This window comes from Antedon bifida, chromosome 2 (assembly GCF_963402885.1).
Source record: "Antedon bifida chromosome 2, ecAntBifi1.1, whole genome shotgun sequence".
NCBI classification, from domain to species: Eukaryota; Metazoa; Echinodermata; class Crinoidea; order Comatulida; family Antedonidae; genus Antedon; species Antedon bifida.
Window position 1 is genome coordinate 9,544,559 of NC_136227.1, and position 17,337 is coordinate 9,561,895.

General features: G+C 31.0%; 1 protein-coding gene across 1 annotated transcript; it reads right to left on the bottom strand.

Moving 5' to 3' along the window:
• Window positions 1-585: 585 nt before the first annotated feature.
• On the bottom strand, window positions 586-4,984 carry LOC144835002 (uncharacterized). The gene is made up of 2 exons (XM_078690007.1): window positions 4,798-4,984; window positions 586-3,013 (listed from the first exon to the last, which is right to left on the bottom strand). Exon 2 carries the CDS (start codon window positions 2,805-2,807, stop codon window positions 819-821), a length of 1,989 nt encoding a protein of 662 aa, XP_078546133.1. The 5' UTR covers window positions 2,808-3,013; window positions 4,798-4,984; the 3' UTR covers window positions 586-818.
• Between the last annotated feature and the right edge of the window lie 12,353 nt (window positions 4,985-17,337).

Here is a 17,337-nt window from a genome sequence, read left to right on the forward strand (position 1 = left end):
GTGGGTACGAATAAAGATTATACTTGATACTTGACTTGATACTTGATCTTTCAAATATGAGCACTTTCTATAATTTGACAGTATAATTAATATATATATATATATATAAAGAAAAATAACAAAACATAATGTTAGCATAATGTACTTTACAATATTTCATATCATAAAACCCTACCGGTAGCTAATGAAATGAGTAGCCTCTCTTAGTCAGACATTATGTGGGCCGAATCGTCCCGTCAAACCTGAACCGAATCAGTAACGGATTAGCAGCTTAAGAATAGTAATTAGTAAGAAACATAACCTAGCCTAGTGTTATCACTGCATTTTGGTGTTTAGAAAAATTGTAAAAGGGTTCTCAATCCTATGTTTGACAGCAGGAGCGAGAAACATGATCAAGTATACTGTTTTGTACTCACCGCCCGTTTCATTTGAAATGGCGCACGGCAGCACTGCTGCTATACTATTGCTATGCTGATCACATGTGCTGGTGACCTAATTGTGACGTAGGAAATGGCCAAGAGTTATCGAACTCAAATTGGTCCAAAATACACATTTTGTGTAAAAATTTGCAATTATAATATAGATTACTAGAGAAAGGAGAATTTAAAGGTGCCCCAGACTTTTTATTCTTAACTAAAAAATATGATCATGACATAGGAAGTATTGGCTTCAGAGTTGCATATTTGTAATCAAACCAAAGTAAAAGTTGTTTAAAAAAAAAATTGTTATGCAATATTTAATGTAATGTAATAAAAATTATTTATAATATTACTACTTAGTTTACACAGACACGTAATTACATATATGATTATAGTTAGTTAGAAGAGCGTTCTAAATGCAAACCAAAATGTGTACAGAAAATAACATTCTATAGTTTTAATTAGATATTGTGTTACTTCATGATCTGCTTCTTGAATCACAGTCAAACTTGATTTCATTTCATTTAAATATGTAAATGCTCTATGAATGTCTTTTTCTTTGAGTGAGATCTTTGCATTAACATAAAGTATGAAAACAATTGGATTAATGTTCAAAAATGGACTTAAGGTCATTTTAGCAAGACCAAATATGTCCATATCAATGTTCTGCCAAGAAAAGTGATCAAAGGTCATAATAGTAAGACCAATTAAAACTTTTCTTAGTTTTGTCATTACACCTTTATTTCTTTTGACTACGTTAAGTACTGGTTCAAACTTGGTAAGCATTTCTTTCAGTTTTTGCTCATCATTCATTAAATAGTAATGTTTAATGAAATTAATTGTGGTACCTATGTGGTCCTGGTCACTCCATCCATCAGGGTACACAAGCTCTGATCCTTTCTCATAATAATCCAATGGCTTATTGAGATAGTCATGCAGATCATCTCTCCCACAATAGTGCAAACATTTCAAAAATCCTGTGTAACTGTCTGCTAAAGAGCAATACAAACCATGCCTAAATATGTGTTTGTAGTCGCTTGGTACTAATTTGTCATCACTTTGTAAAACTGATTCAATCATATCGTCTAGTTTCAGTCGAAGAGATTTCAGTGGATCAAATTTCCCTTTTTTTTCATTTTGAAAGATTCTATCAAATCCATCAAAATGCATAGTAGTTAACTTGTGTAATTGTACTGCTTCATCACTCATGTTAGTTAAACATGATTGTATCACCTTCATCTTATCTCTGCTATTCAGTAGGACAGACTCAAGTTCTGAGTAGTTCAAAAGACTTTGTAGTTCGAGTACTCTCTGAAAGACAGGAATCAAATCAACCGCATCTTCAATACCTGACATTACATTGCTCCAAAGATTTTGTTTAACTGCATTCAATAAACCTATCACTTCCTCACAATGTGTCTTTTCTATATGTCCAATTAAATTTTGTTTGGAAATAAAGTAATTACAGAGGTTCCTATCCTGATAGCATTTTATCAGCCAATCAAGTGTCTTCCTAATTAAGTCCACAGTGCTATGACTATTAGAAGAAGTTTCACACAGCCAGAAGCAAGCTGTCTTAATAAAGTAAGAACAGAACGGTGCAGGTTCACTAAATACAATACGTTTTTTAATTGCCTTAAGGGCACACATGCATCTGGCATAGGATTCACTAAGCTTTAAACAGAGTTCTCTTTCAGCTAGTGAAAAAGATAACCTCCATTCGATTTCTTTTGATTGGCTTGTTGGAGGTGCAGTACCAACAAACAGACAAGCAGGCTTAGATATTTTTCTTAAAATCACTTGCATTGGACAGTTATGTTGTCTTTTTCTGGTGAAACAATCTGTTAAAAGAAACGGCCATGACTGGCATTTTAAACACAGTAGTACATCAGTTGTACGATAGTTATCAGTTAGTTCGAATGCAGGACCATGTTTTCTAGAATTCTTAAATTTACTGAAATCTCTCTGTTGAAGAGCATTTGTCCTAAAATAGCCATTCTTATCAACACCATTTTTCAACGACTCATCCAAAGGCCAGTTGCTGTTTACTTTCAGTGTAAAAAAAGCTGGTTCATTTGGATTCTGCTCAGCCATTAGATAACCCCCTTTATGATACTTCCTTGCTGGTTCAAATGGCCACAATACAACTGGACAATGTGAATAGTTATACATGTAATCTTGATCTCCACAAACTGATAATGGCATACCTTCAAAACAACTTCCAGTCCCATATTTGTGATAATCCATGGAGGGTATTTGATTGAATGCAATATCTTGTAGTTTCTGGTTAACTTTAATATAAGCATTTTGAAGATCTCTTGGCCCTATTGCCTTCGTCAGAACGATATCTGCAATTGAATCCATGTCATCCTGGCTTGATTTAGTCATAGTTTTTTCTGTTTGAAAATGTCTATCCAACAGCAATATCCTAAAGCAGAGTTACAGTACAGCAAAGTGAACTTACGATTCTACAATGCTAGCAATATAAATGTACCTGCCTCAGGTCATGCCTATTCATCAACAATTGGTCCAATTGATCACCTTGTGTTTCCACTCAATCATTGTATGTGCAGTTCTGCTACATATACAGTAGGCTGAATTTGATGCATAAAGAAAACGACAACAATATTAAAATACAATACAAACATACCATTGGTTCATTCATTGACTTATTAAATGTTATTTTTGTTGTAAAAATATAATGATACAAATAGTTGTTTTAATAAACAAAACAAAAAGTTACACTATAATCAATTTACTTTATTTTCTATATATAATCATGCTTAATTCTGAGGAAAGAAACACAATACTAAACCAGGAAGGGTATAGAAATACCTTCCTGGCTAAACTTTAAAGACAAACCTTCTTTGATACCTACCTTATTCAATTCAATTCAATTCAATTTATTTTCATATGATACATCATTGTGAAATAATATTACAGTGTTTTTTTTTTTATAATTAGAATGCACTTATGCAGGAGAAACATAAATAAGCCCAGAGGGATTTAAGGCTAGATCCACCAGAAAAAAAAAATAATTCAAAAAGTATATATAATAAATGTTTCAAAGGTAGTCAATAAATAAATAAATGAAAATAAAATATGAATAAATAAATAACAAGAATAAAGAAAAAATAATAAACAATTTAAGCTACATAGACAAGCACAACAAGACACAGGACAAAAACACGTGACAGAACGAGGACAGAAGGGACGAAGACGCTGGACAAGAGTTAAAAAACTGGGTTAGAGGATAACGACTGAATTCTTAGGGGAGATCGATTGAATACTTTGATACCAACGATGATTTGTAGCTAACTTGAAGGATTCGAAAGAGCGGTTAGTTATGGAGGTGTGAAAAGAATTCCATTCCACTTAGCTATGTCAGATTGTGGAATTAAATTCAGGTAGACAACAGGACTATCAAATACACTGTTTAATTTTATTCCTTGTTTTTATTTTTTCTTAAGCAGTCAGGGTTTCTAACAATAAGAAACAAAGCAAAAATAAAATCAAGCCTATGTTAAAGGACAACTTTATCGAGAACCATATTTTGACAACGTATATAGGATGTACATATGATTTTAATTAAAATAAATTGCTGTGACTTCAAAAGTGTGCTTAGCTAAATGTACCTCGTGAGTTTTCACTGTTGTTACATACAAGAGATAGGTGCCCGTCATTTCAGTTGCTAATTTGATCTGCATTAGACTTAAATTTGCTGACGCTATTTTTCTGTCATTTATAGGGTTGGCCGACATACAATGGTATTCCATACAATTGCCCGACAGACAATAGACCGACAGGTTACATTTTACCAACAAGATACTTTGCCGACAATATAGGCCTACTTTGCCGAAAATGTTTATGGCCATAATCAATACATTAATTATAAATAAAAATATGAGTTTTTAACTTATTTGAAAACGTTTTACACCGGCAATCTATACGTTAAATCTTTAACTTAACGTGAAAATGTAAGTCTAAAGCAGGTCAAACTAGCAATATTGAAATGACGGGTACATATATCTTGTATTTAACAACAGTGAATACCTTTGCTACAGCAATCTACGGCGACGGCTGTACGGCAAGCGGCCGCGTCGAAATCGTAAATCTCGCAATTGTTCTGAAATCATATACATCCATAACACGTCAATATATGGTTCTCGGTAAATTCTTATCAACACTAACATTGCAATTAATGAAACCTATATTGGCCGGCCCTGTGAAAAAAAAAAAACTATAGGCTGTTCGGCCTAGCCGTTCATATTATATAGGCAAAAACAAGTAGGAGAAAGCTTGGGCTTTCCCAACTTCGCTAACTTAAACATTAACTAATATAGTTAGTTGTATAGTTAATAATGAACCAGATGCTCACCAGGTCTTTCTCCGCATAACATACTTTTTAAACATAACATATCACACGTTTAGTTAGTCTGATGCCTTGACGCCATCTTATGGTGAATATCTGCAATTGTCTCCATCACGGGTTGATTTATTTACAGCTGAATAATTCTGTTCTAATTTACTGGTTAAATTTCAATCCGCAGTAGGAGACAAACTAACTGTTGTTTCCAGTGTGTGTACAACAAAAATATGGTAGAAATAGACAACAGCAATCTATGCATGAAACACTAAGTACTGAAAGCCAAATATTAGGAATGTTGAATTAGTATAAACGACTGTTACACCCCAGTGCTTATTGAGATGCTCAACACACAATACACACAGGAGACTCAGCTTTCAATGTTAAAGAATATGTTAATTCAGCTAATGATTCATAGGAACGATGAATGGCAATCAATAAACATAACAATACAATCTATGTTACAATGTGTATTGTGTCAAGATATAAATGGTAACCTAGTAACCTAAAAGAATAAAATAAAAACACATAGGCCTATGGACCTATTATAATATTTTGGAATAATTTTATTAATGGAACTAAAAGATCAAAATTGAATATATAAACATATATCCAATCTGCAGACAGTGTACCGACACTATTATATATCGTTAGTGCAGTTTGTAATATATATACTATTATTGTTATTGTTACTTTTACTTTTATTATGTGTAAAGGTCCATTCCTATTACAATAAAATGAGATGATTATTTGTTTGATAAATTATATGGGAGAACAAATTAAAAGGGATAGCCTAAAACGCTTAGAATTTACACATAATAAAAGTAACAGTAACAATAACAATAATAGTATATATATTACAAACTGCACTAACGATATATATAATAGTGTCGGTACACTGTCTGCAGATTGGATATATGTTTATATATTCAATTTTGATCTTTTAGTTCCATTAATAAAATTATTCCAAAATATTATAATAGGTCCATAGGCCTATGTGTTTTTATTTTATTCTTTTAGGTTACTAGGTTACCATTTATATCTTTCCATTGATAGATCTTAAAATATATAAAATAAATACTATTAGCTTTGATGAGGGAAATGTCGATAGCCCTTGACGCTATGTTTATCTTGAGGAGGTTCACACTACATTGTGTCCATGTCTTTATGTCTTGATATATATTATTCAGTTGTCACATTTTGTTTACAACAAGATCTTATCGTTCAAGAAATCTTTAGTACACTTTACACAAACGTATGGTGTCTAAATGTAATGTTTTTACAAAGAGAGAAGTCAACAATAATGCACTGCATACATAGAAAAGCCAGCAATTCTGTAATGTTCGTTACATAACAGGAGAGAAATATTAACTCTTCAATACATTACACAACATATTATTGATGTGATATATATTTCAAAGAAAACGATTATTTAACCATGGACTCTGTGGAATTAGAATCAACAACAGATCAATTATTGCAACCCAATAGTCTATGTGAGCTTTTCAATAATATATTGCACTGCGGCTTAACATAACCAATAGCAATTAAACTTCTGAGTATAATCGCTACAATTAATCAACATATTGTTATATAATACTTCTAACGAAAGTATTGTATTACTAGTAGGCCTACTATCATCATAACGTAAATAAAAACAACTTTCTTGATGTTTAACAACATTATTTTGTTCAAGTTATTCACTGTCTACACTATCAAACTGTGTGTGACGTCCACTGTGGTAATATGATATAATGATAGTGTGTCTATAAAAGCACCCTTAATCATTCGAGAAAACTGTTTTTAGATTACACTAATGCCGACATTGACAAACATGTGCAATAAGGTGAATTATGTAAAAAAAAAACAACAACATGCTCAAACACCAAAACCACTTCTACCATTACTCATAATTTCAAAGTTGTAATAAAACAAAATATATGCAAATGATATAGACTGGAAGAACTCTGTTTTGCTGAGCTAGATTTCAGGAATTAAAGGAAAGTTTGAAGTCAATAAACCAGCAGTATTTAACTGCCAGTATAGTATTTAGTGAGGATTTAAATTAGTGATGCAGAACAATTGAATAACATCAATTTTGTGACAGAGTTTTACCATTTAACCTAATATGTAGTACATGGATAATTATCTAATCTTATTTGTTTTTATAAATATACATTTTCCATATTTTCTTAAAGAATCTTGGAGGTATAAACATAACTCCATAGAAAAGTAATAGATTATTGATCTATGTTGAAGTGATTTTGAGTGAAGTTTTATCATCATATCAATTGTATACATATAACATAAATTTAGAAAAAAAATGTGTTTTTTTTTATTACTAAATCTTGTTTTAAATGAAAATTGTTAAATGTGAACACAATTTGTTAGAGTAAGTTTAGCAATTGCACATTTATTTATTTGCCATTTATTATTAGAAGCAATCCTTATAGTGATACCATTTGTTTTGTTGTTGATACCGACATAACGAGACACACATAATACACCAACCTTTTTGTTAACGTTTATTGATTTGGTTTATACATTTATTTATATTTATATCTCCTTGTACATCAGTTTATGTAAATGTTATATATACAGTAGATTTGCGTGTAAGCTTGGGCGATGCAAAACCATACACATAGAAGCTACATAAACAGTTTACTAAACTAAGTGAAGGACAATGATATTTTGCAATAAAGATAAACTAAAACTTTTCTATATAGTGTGGTTTGAACAATGAACCTTTTGACCATGTTGCTAGATTACCTTGGTTGAACATTGTCACAATAGAACTATAATATTTATTGATTATAAACAGTAACATAACAAATTACATCATGATGTACTGTAGGGCTATTCAAACGTTGTGATAACAACACCAAGGCAAGAAAACAAATAATTTATAACATTTGTGTTAACATCAATGCTGATACGCATGGACGCAGTCGGTTATAATCTAAGATCGTATAGCGCCACCACTCGGCTGTGTTTAATACTGGAAAAAAATATTATAAGTAAACAAATATTTTTGAATTTATAATTATGATTTAACATTGCCTCATTTCTTTTAAAGGTATAACAATGTCAGTTTAGCAAACAGGTATATGTTTACAATTTTTATAGCCATAAACAAACTTTTTGTGATGGATGTATAATAGTGTCACTTGGATTTGTTTTAAAGTAGATCTACTGTTCTAAAAACATACCCTACGCCATCACACTCGCACGCCCTCATGTGTTGTTGTTGCAGTGCGCCACCTTGCGCCCTATCGAGCGACCTCGTGGTCGCCATAATATGTGTTAGTGGGTCCTAGTAGGCTTAGTGTCGATTGATATTATTTTGGTTTATTAAAAGTGTTCATATCTACGTGAAAGTGATTAGTCTTTATTGCCGCTACAGTCAAGCATTACGTATCAGACGTATCTGTTCTTCAGATTTAGATTTTCAGAACTAACCGGACATCTCCGGAATAGAAATTACAAGTAGGAAGTATGACTGTCGTGAGCCAGCCATAATTTGAATATGCTAATTGGAAAGTTTAATATCACATTTAGATATATTCGCAATGCACTTAGGTGGTCTAAAATCAACCGTTAAGGAGTTCAAAATGGTATAGTAAAAACGGCCATTTTGAATTTATGCTAATTAACCCAAAATAGTTTTACTTACTGAACAAAGTATCAGAGGGTACATTTTAAACTTATGAATTAGTCTACGCTTTATAGTATTTGAAAATTATCTAAGTGTTATTTGATTTGGTATTTTTAGTTGCCATATAAAAACACTTTTATTTTACTGACTAATTTAAAGCAAAAGGTATATTAAATAAATATACTGTATGGTAAACAGTATCAAACTTATTTATTTCTGTCTTTTGTGAGTTCTTCCTACTTGCATTTCATCGAAAAAACGTATCGTTCTTTAATAAATAGGTAGATTTAGAGTATTTAGAAGTAAATTACGTTATCATAGAAACGTGTCCACGTAAAATATAAAGAGAGTCTATAAAAATATACAAACAAATTAGCATGATCCTTAAAAAGTAGAAATAATGGTACAGTTTGGATGTTGGACATGAAACATGTTGGGTAATTTATGTACAAATAACATAATTATACGTGTATACAAGCACACACGAAATATAAGGGTCACTAGGCCTACACAGACGTACTTTTTTGGTAGTTTTTTTGTGTAAACATATTTTGCACAACTACTGATGACAACAACAAAAATATGTGGATTTTCATAACATTTAGTTTTCAAGCTGTCTGAATAAAAAACCAAAATCAAGTCAAATAGTTGACAAATAACTGTTCTATAATTTTAATTAATAATTGTGTTGTGTCATAATCAGGAATATGAATTACAGTAAAACTTGACTTCATTTCATTTAAATTTGCATATGCTCTATAAATGTCTCCCTCTCTAAGCGACAGTTTTGCACTTACATACAAAATAATAACAATCGGATTAATGTAAAAAGTAGTGGGTAAAGTTGTAACAAGATGAAATATGTCTTCATCAATCATTTTCCAAGCACAAGTATACATCCATGTAACATTACTTTTACATATTAAAAACTTTCTTAGTTTCTTCACTACAGCTTTGTCTCCTTTGACTTTGCTAAGTACCGGTTCAAACTTGGCAAGCATCTCTCTCAGTTTTTCCTCATCATTCATTAAATAGTAATATTTAATGACATTAGTTTTAGTACCTATACCCTGATCACTCCATCCATCAGGGTACACAAGATCTGATTCTTTCTCATAACATTTCAATGATTTATTGAGGTAGTCATGCCAATCATCTCTGCCAGTACTTTGTAAATGTTTCAATGCTCCTATATAAGCATCTCCTAAACTACAATACAAACTATGCTTTAAAAATGTCTTGTAGTCACTTGGTACTATTTTGTCATCATTTTCGAGGACAGATTCAATCATATCTTCTATTTTGAGTTTGAGAGTTTTCAATGGATCATCTCTTTTAGATAATATGTATTCTCCTATGATAAAATGAAATATAGAACAATCAAACGTAGTTAAATGTAGAAATAGTTTGTCTCATCGACAAAATGATCTTTATTGTTTACTATATTATCCTTCATTGCGTCAATTCCAATTCGGTTATTTGGTGGTGGAGACTCATGTTTTCAGCAGTCGCAACAAGAAAACCTGACATAACTTTGCTCGATAGGCCTGTTACCGGTTCAATCTAATCCAATCTGGTATTTATAAGTTGGAGTAAGTACACAAACTTATGCTTGTTTCCAGTAATACCCCGATATCTAAGTAGGAAAACCACCAAAGTGAACCTAAAGGTAACTACTGTATGTTGTACAATACATACAACTCTCTCTCTTAATTATTTATCAGTACAGATTATATAATAATAGTTTTATTGCTTACAACTTGTATATAAGGAACTCACTAAGTAACATAGCACTTTAAAGGCCAAAATAAGGTCAGTCTTTTAGTTAATGTCAGTTCAACCAGTTTGATTTTGGAATGAGACATGACACACATACCTGTACTTCACTTCTTGATTATGATGTACTATTGTTGTATTTAAACATCTTATACCAAGGTCATAAAACAAGTAAAATTGTCATTAAACTGCATTATGAATATGTGACTTTGAAATATTGACCTTATTATTACGTTGTATCTCCACAAAACATCATTTTACAGGAAGACGCAAAATAACTGTCTTTTGTTTGTGTTTTGTAAGTTGTGCTTGTAAAGTACCACTAAGTAAAATATTACAAAATAATAAATACATTAATGAATAACGTTTTGCTTATAAATCAAAGTATTTGAATTATTCACAAAAATATGAGGTTTTTCGATGATTTTAACAAAATTCCTAGATTTCACTGTAGTTTTGGTTTTAAAAGATTTGTATGACCATTCCAGACCTCGTTGCTAGTAAGGCATATGTTTTTCAACAACAAAAAAACACAAATGTTAAGATTTGTAATTGGGTGTTGCTTTAATATTTGCTCAGTAACAGTAGCATATTAGGTACAAGAATAGAGATACATGATTTTGGTACATACAATAACTCATGAATATGATGTGTGCTTAGTTAGACTCCAGATATCAGTAGTAAAACAAATAGAAAATAATATAAAGTGCATAACCTATTATTAACCTTGTTTAGTACCTAAAAAAAGTATGTTTTTGCTCAAATTTAAGTACAGAGTGATGGTGTAATGGTAATATCGGACTAGCATGTGATAGGCATGGGTTCGAGGTTATCTGTACCATACTAATTGCATCCTTAGGCAAGGTGCTTTACTCTCATTGCCTTGTCCTTCGGATGGGATGTAAAGCCGTTGGTCCCGTGTACTTAACAGTGCACGTTAAAGAACTTGGTACACTATATTCGAAAAGAGTAGGGGATCGTCTCCCGGTGTGCTGATCTGGTAGGCGCTGCACTGCTGGCTGCCGTGGGTCCGTAGAGGGCCTAATCCGAATTTCTTCAGTTTCCAGTTAAGCTTGAGGACAAATATGAATACCTTTACCTTTACCTTTACAATGTTTTTAACTATGCTTACCAGTTGTGGCCAATGCCTTCAAAGCCAAAGTTAAGAAAATATTTGTCACTATGGTTTGTGCCACTATTCAATTATATTTTTGTTTACTCGCCATCTTATGTGTTAGGAAGCCGTAAGCCAGTTACTAGTTCTATTTACTCTTTTTTTCATAAAAATTTAAAGGCATAAGTAATGTCATTTGCGTAATAGAAACTTTATTTTTTGTAAATATGATATTTGTCGGTAAAAGGTTACGAAATTGTTTTCAGATGTATTATTATTTATTACTAATAATAATAATATCCTAGATTTATATAGTCTAATGCTGTGGAACCTCTAAGCGCTGACCATTATTTCAATCAAACACGTTAGAAACTCCCATAATGCAGCTAGTGAAGTTGTGATGTGTAAACTGCGGATAAAAAATGATTACAAAAATGTTGATTAAATATTAACATGTATTGACCTGATAGTTCCTGAATATGATGTGTGCTTATTTACCACCATCAGCAAAACAAATAAATGATAACATATTAACTTTCAAATTACTTCAATGATAATACTGCACGTATGCAGTCAATGATTTGTATAGAGCTTCTATAATTATGTTTATGATAAGTCAGTGGCCCACTGGTCCAATCTAATCCAATCTGGTACAATAAGTTTGAGTAAGTACACAAATATATCTTTGTTTCCAGTAATACAATGAAAAAAAGAGAAAAATCTAAGCAGAAAAAACAATGTGAACCGAAAACCAACAACAACTACTGTAGTATATGTGGTACAGTACATACAATTCTATAAAACAGAAAGATGAAAAGGAAGGAAAGGAAAACAACGCTTCAATACGTTAGCCAAATTTTATAAGAGGGTATGTGCCAATATAACCAATTATGTTTAGGTTTTAAAAGATATCCAAGTATGTTATGTTTTAAAAAAGATATCTCTTTTAACCATATAATTGTACATACATTTTTTAAATATGTAATCTTTGTTTATCCTTGTCATGAATGGAATAATGAATAAAAGTGGGCTAAACCCACGAAAGAGAAAAAAAACATACAATTCTAGAATGCTCTCAATTAATTATCAGTACCTGGTTCAGATTATGTAAATATTGTAAAGATATTGATGAGGCCTACTGTTTGTGTTAGAACTGGAACTGGAAACGGAACTAACAGTAGAACTAGATTTGAACTCGTGGCGGCTTAATAATACTTTGTCGGATGTTTAAGTCATTTTTAAAATTTCTTTTCGGGTTATCCATGGAAATGCAACATCCACATAATTTTAAAATATATGAACGTCGGCAATTATTATTGGTTATAATTTAACAAAAAAAAACCAATGGCCTAATTATCAATAACTGTGTTTAATACTGGAAAAAAATATTATAAGTAAAAAAATATTATAAGTAAACAAATATTTTTGATTTTTTAATTATGCTTTAAAACTGCCTCATTTCTTTTAAAGGTATAACAAGGTCAGTTTAGCAAACAGGTATATGTTTACAATTATTATAGCCATAAGCAAACTTGTTGTGATGGATGTATAATAGTGTCACTTGGATTTTTTTTAAATAGATCTACTGTACTAAAACATACAGTCAAGCATTACGTATCAGACGTATCTGTTCTTCAGATTTAGATTTTCAGAAGTAACCGGACATCTCCGGAATAGAAATTACAAGAAGGAATTAATTATGACTGTCGTGAACCATAATTTAAATATGCTAATTGGAAAGTTTAATATCACATTTATATCTACTTGCAATGCACTTAAGTGGTCTAAAATCAACCGTTAAGGAGATACGGAGCTTCAAAATGGTATAGTAATAGCGGCCATTTTGAATTTATGCTAATTAACCCACTTTCTGACGTCCGAAAAATGTTGGTAAACTTTGTAAATGATGTTCATTTTAACAAGGAGAAGAAACTTGCATTCCTACAGTTCGTAAATTGTTCGCATAGTATAATGTCATTACAAACAACAATTTGGTATTTTTAGTTGCCATATATTTCATTTTTATTATTTTACTGACTGATTTACTGCAAAAGGTATATTAAATAATTATACTGTATGGTAAACAATATCAAATATATTTATTTTTGTCTTTTGTGAGTTCTTCCTACTTTTATTTCATCGAAAAAACGTATCGTTCTTTATTAAATAGGTAGATATACAGTATTTAAAAGTAAATTACGTTATCGTAGAAACGTGTCCACGTAAAATATAAAGAGAGTCTATAAAAGTATACAAACAAATTAGCATGATCCTTAAAAAGTAGAAATAATGGTACAGTTTGGATATTGGACATAAATCATGTTGGGTAATTCATGTACAAATAACATAATTATACGTGTATACAAGCACACAAGAAATATAAGGGTCACTGGGCCTACACAGACGTACTTTTTTGGTAGTTTTTTTGTGTAAACATATTTTTTCACAACTACTGATGACAACAACAAAAATATGTGGATTTTCATAACATTTAGTTTTCAAGCTGTCTGAATAAAAAATCAAAATCAAGTCAAATAGTTGACAAATAATTGTTCTATAATTTTAATTAATAATTGTGTTGTGTCATAATCAGGAATATGAATTACAGTAAAACTTGACTTCATTTCATTTAAATTTGCATATGCTCTATAAATGTCTCCCTCTTTAAGCGACAGTTTTGCACTCTTGTAGTCACTTGGTACTATTTTGTCATCATTTTCGAGGACAGATTCAATCATATCTTCTATTTTGAGTTTGAGAGTTTTCAATGGATCATCTCTTTTAGATAATATGTATTCTCCTATGATAAAATGAAATATAGAATAATCAAACGTAGTTAAATGTAGAAATAGTTTGTCTCATCGACAAAATGATCTTTATTGTTTACTATATTATCCTTCATTGCGTCAATTCCAATTCGGTTATTTGGTGGTGGAGACTCATGTTTTCAGCAGTCGCAACAAGAAAACTTGACATAACTTTGCTCGATAGGCCTGTTACCGGTTCAATCTAATCCAATCTGGTATTTATAAGTTGGAGTAAGTACACAAACTTATGGTTGTTTCCAGTAATACCCCGATATCTAAGTAGGAAAACCACCAAAGTGAACCTAAAGGTAACTACTGTATGTTGTACAATACATACAACTCTCTCTCTTAATTATTTATCAGTACAGATTATGTAATAATAGTTTTATTGCTTACAACTTGTAGATAAGGAACTCACTAAGTAACATAGCACTTTAAAGGCCAAAATAAGGTCAGTCTTTGAGTTAATGTCAGTTCAACCAGTTTGATTTTGGAATGAGACATGACACACATACCTGTACTTCACTTCTTGATTATGATGTACTATTGTTATATTTAAACATCTTATAACAAGGTCATAAAACAAGTAAAATGGTCATTAAACTGCATTATGAATATGTGACTTTGAAATATTGACCTTATTATTACGTTGTATCTCCACAAAACATCATTTTACAGGAAGACGCAAAATAACTGTCTTTTGTTTGTGTTTTGTAAGTTGTGCTTGTAAAGTATTAGGCATAATACATTGGAAAAGTACCACTAAGTAAAATATTACAAAATAATAAATACATTAATGAATAACGTTTTGCTTATAAATCAAAGTATTTGAATTATTCACAAAAATATGAGGTTTTTCGATGGTTTTAACAAAATTCCTAGAATTCACTGTAGTTTTGGTTTTAAAAGATTTGTATGACCATTCCAGACCTCGTAGCTAGTAAGGCATGTGTTTTTCAACAACAAAAATACACAAATTAATGTTAAGATTTGTAATTGGGTGTTGCTCTAATATTTGCTCAGTAACAGTAGCATATTAGGTACAAGAATAGAGATACATGATTTTGATACATACGATAACTCATGAATATGATGTGTGCTTAGTTAGACTCCTGATGTCAGTAGTAAAACAAATAGAAAATAATATAAAGTGCATAACCTATTATTAACCTTGTTTAGTACCTAAAAAGAGTATGTTTTCGCTCAAATTTAAGTACAATGTTTTTAACTATGCTTACCAGTTGTGGCCAATGCCTTCAAAACCAAAGTTAAGAAAATATTTGTCACTATGGTTTGTGCCACTATCCAATTCTATTTTTGTTTACTCGCCATCCTATGTGTTAGGAAGCCGTTAGCCAGTTACTAGTTCTATTTACTCTTTTTTTCATAACAATTTAAAGGCATAAGTAATGTCATTTGCATAATAGAAACTTTATTTTTAGTATTTCTACCTTGTGGATTTTGAAAATGATGTTTTAAGAACTGTAAATATGATATTTGTTGGTAAAAGGTTACGAAATTGTTTTCAGATGTATTATTATTTATTACTAATAATAATAATATCCTAGATTTATATAGCCTAATGCTGTGGAACCTCTAAGCGCTGACCATTATTTCAATCAAACACGTTAGAAACTCCCATAATGCAGCTAGTGAAGTTGTGTTGTGTAAACTGCGGATAAAAAATGATTACAAAAATGTTGATTAAATATTAACAGGTATTGACCTGATAGTTCCTGAATATGATGTGTGCTTATTTACCACCATCAGCAAAACAAATAAATGATAACATATTAACTTTCAAATTACTTCAATGATAATACTGCACGTATGCAGTCAATGATTTGTATAGAGTTTCCATAATTATGTTTATGATAAGTCACTGGCCCACTGGTCCAATCTAATCCAATCTGGTACAATAAGTTTGAGTAAGTACACAAATATATCTTTGTTTCCAGTAATACAATGGAAAAAAGATAAAAATCTAAGCAGAAAAAACAATGTGAACCGAAAACCAACAACAACTACTGTAGTATATGTGGTACAGTACATACAATTCTATAAAACAGAAAGATGAAAAGGAAGGAAAGAAATACAACGCTTCAATACGTTAGCAATATACAACAATATAACCAATTATGTTTAGGTTTTAAAAGATATCCAAGTATGTTATGTTTGAAAAAAGATACCTCTTTTAACCATATAATTGTACATACATTTTTAAAATATGTAATCTTTGTTTATCCTTGTCATGAATGGAATAATGAATAAAAGTGGGCCAAACCCATGAAAGAGAAAAAAACATACAATTCTAGAATGCTCTCAATTAATTATCAGTACCTGGTTCAGATTATGTAAATATTGTAAAGATATTGATGAGGCCTACTGTTTGTGTTAGAACTGGTAGATAAGGAAACGGAACTAACAGTAGAACTAGATTTGAACTCGTGTCGGCTTAATTATACTTCGTCGGAAGTTTAAGTCATTTTTTAAATTTCTTTTCGGGTTATCCATGGAAATGCAACATGCACATAATTTTAAAATATATGAACGTCGACAATTAATATTGGTTATAATTTAACAAAAAAAAACCAATAGCCTAATTATCAATAACTGTGTTTAATACTGGAAAAAATATTATAAGTAAAAAAATATTATAAGTAAACAAATATTTTTGATTTTTTAATTATGCTTTAAAACTGCCTCATTTCTTTTAAAGGTATAACAAGGTCAGTTTAGCAAACAGGTATATGTTTACAAGTATTATAGCCATAAGCAAACTTGTTGTGATGGATGTATAATAGTGTCACTTGGATTTTTTAGATATACTGTACTAAAACATACAGTCAAGCATTACGTATCAGACGTATCTGTTCTTCAGATTTAGATTTTCAGAACTAACCGGACATCTCCGGAATAGAAATTACAAGAAGGAATTAATTATGACTGTCGTGAACCATAATTTAAATATGCTAATTGGAAAGTTTAATATCACATTTATATCTACTTGCAATGCACTTAGGTGGTCTAAAATCAAACGTTAAGGAGATACGGAGCTTCAAAATGGTATAGTAATAGCGGCCATTTTGAATTTATGCTAATTAACCCACTTTTTGACGTCCGAAAAATGTTGGTAAACTTTGGAAATGATGTTAATTTTAACAAGGAGAAGAAACTTGCATTCCTACAGTTCGTAAATT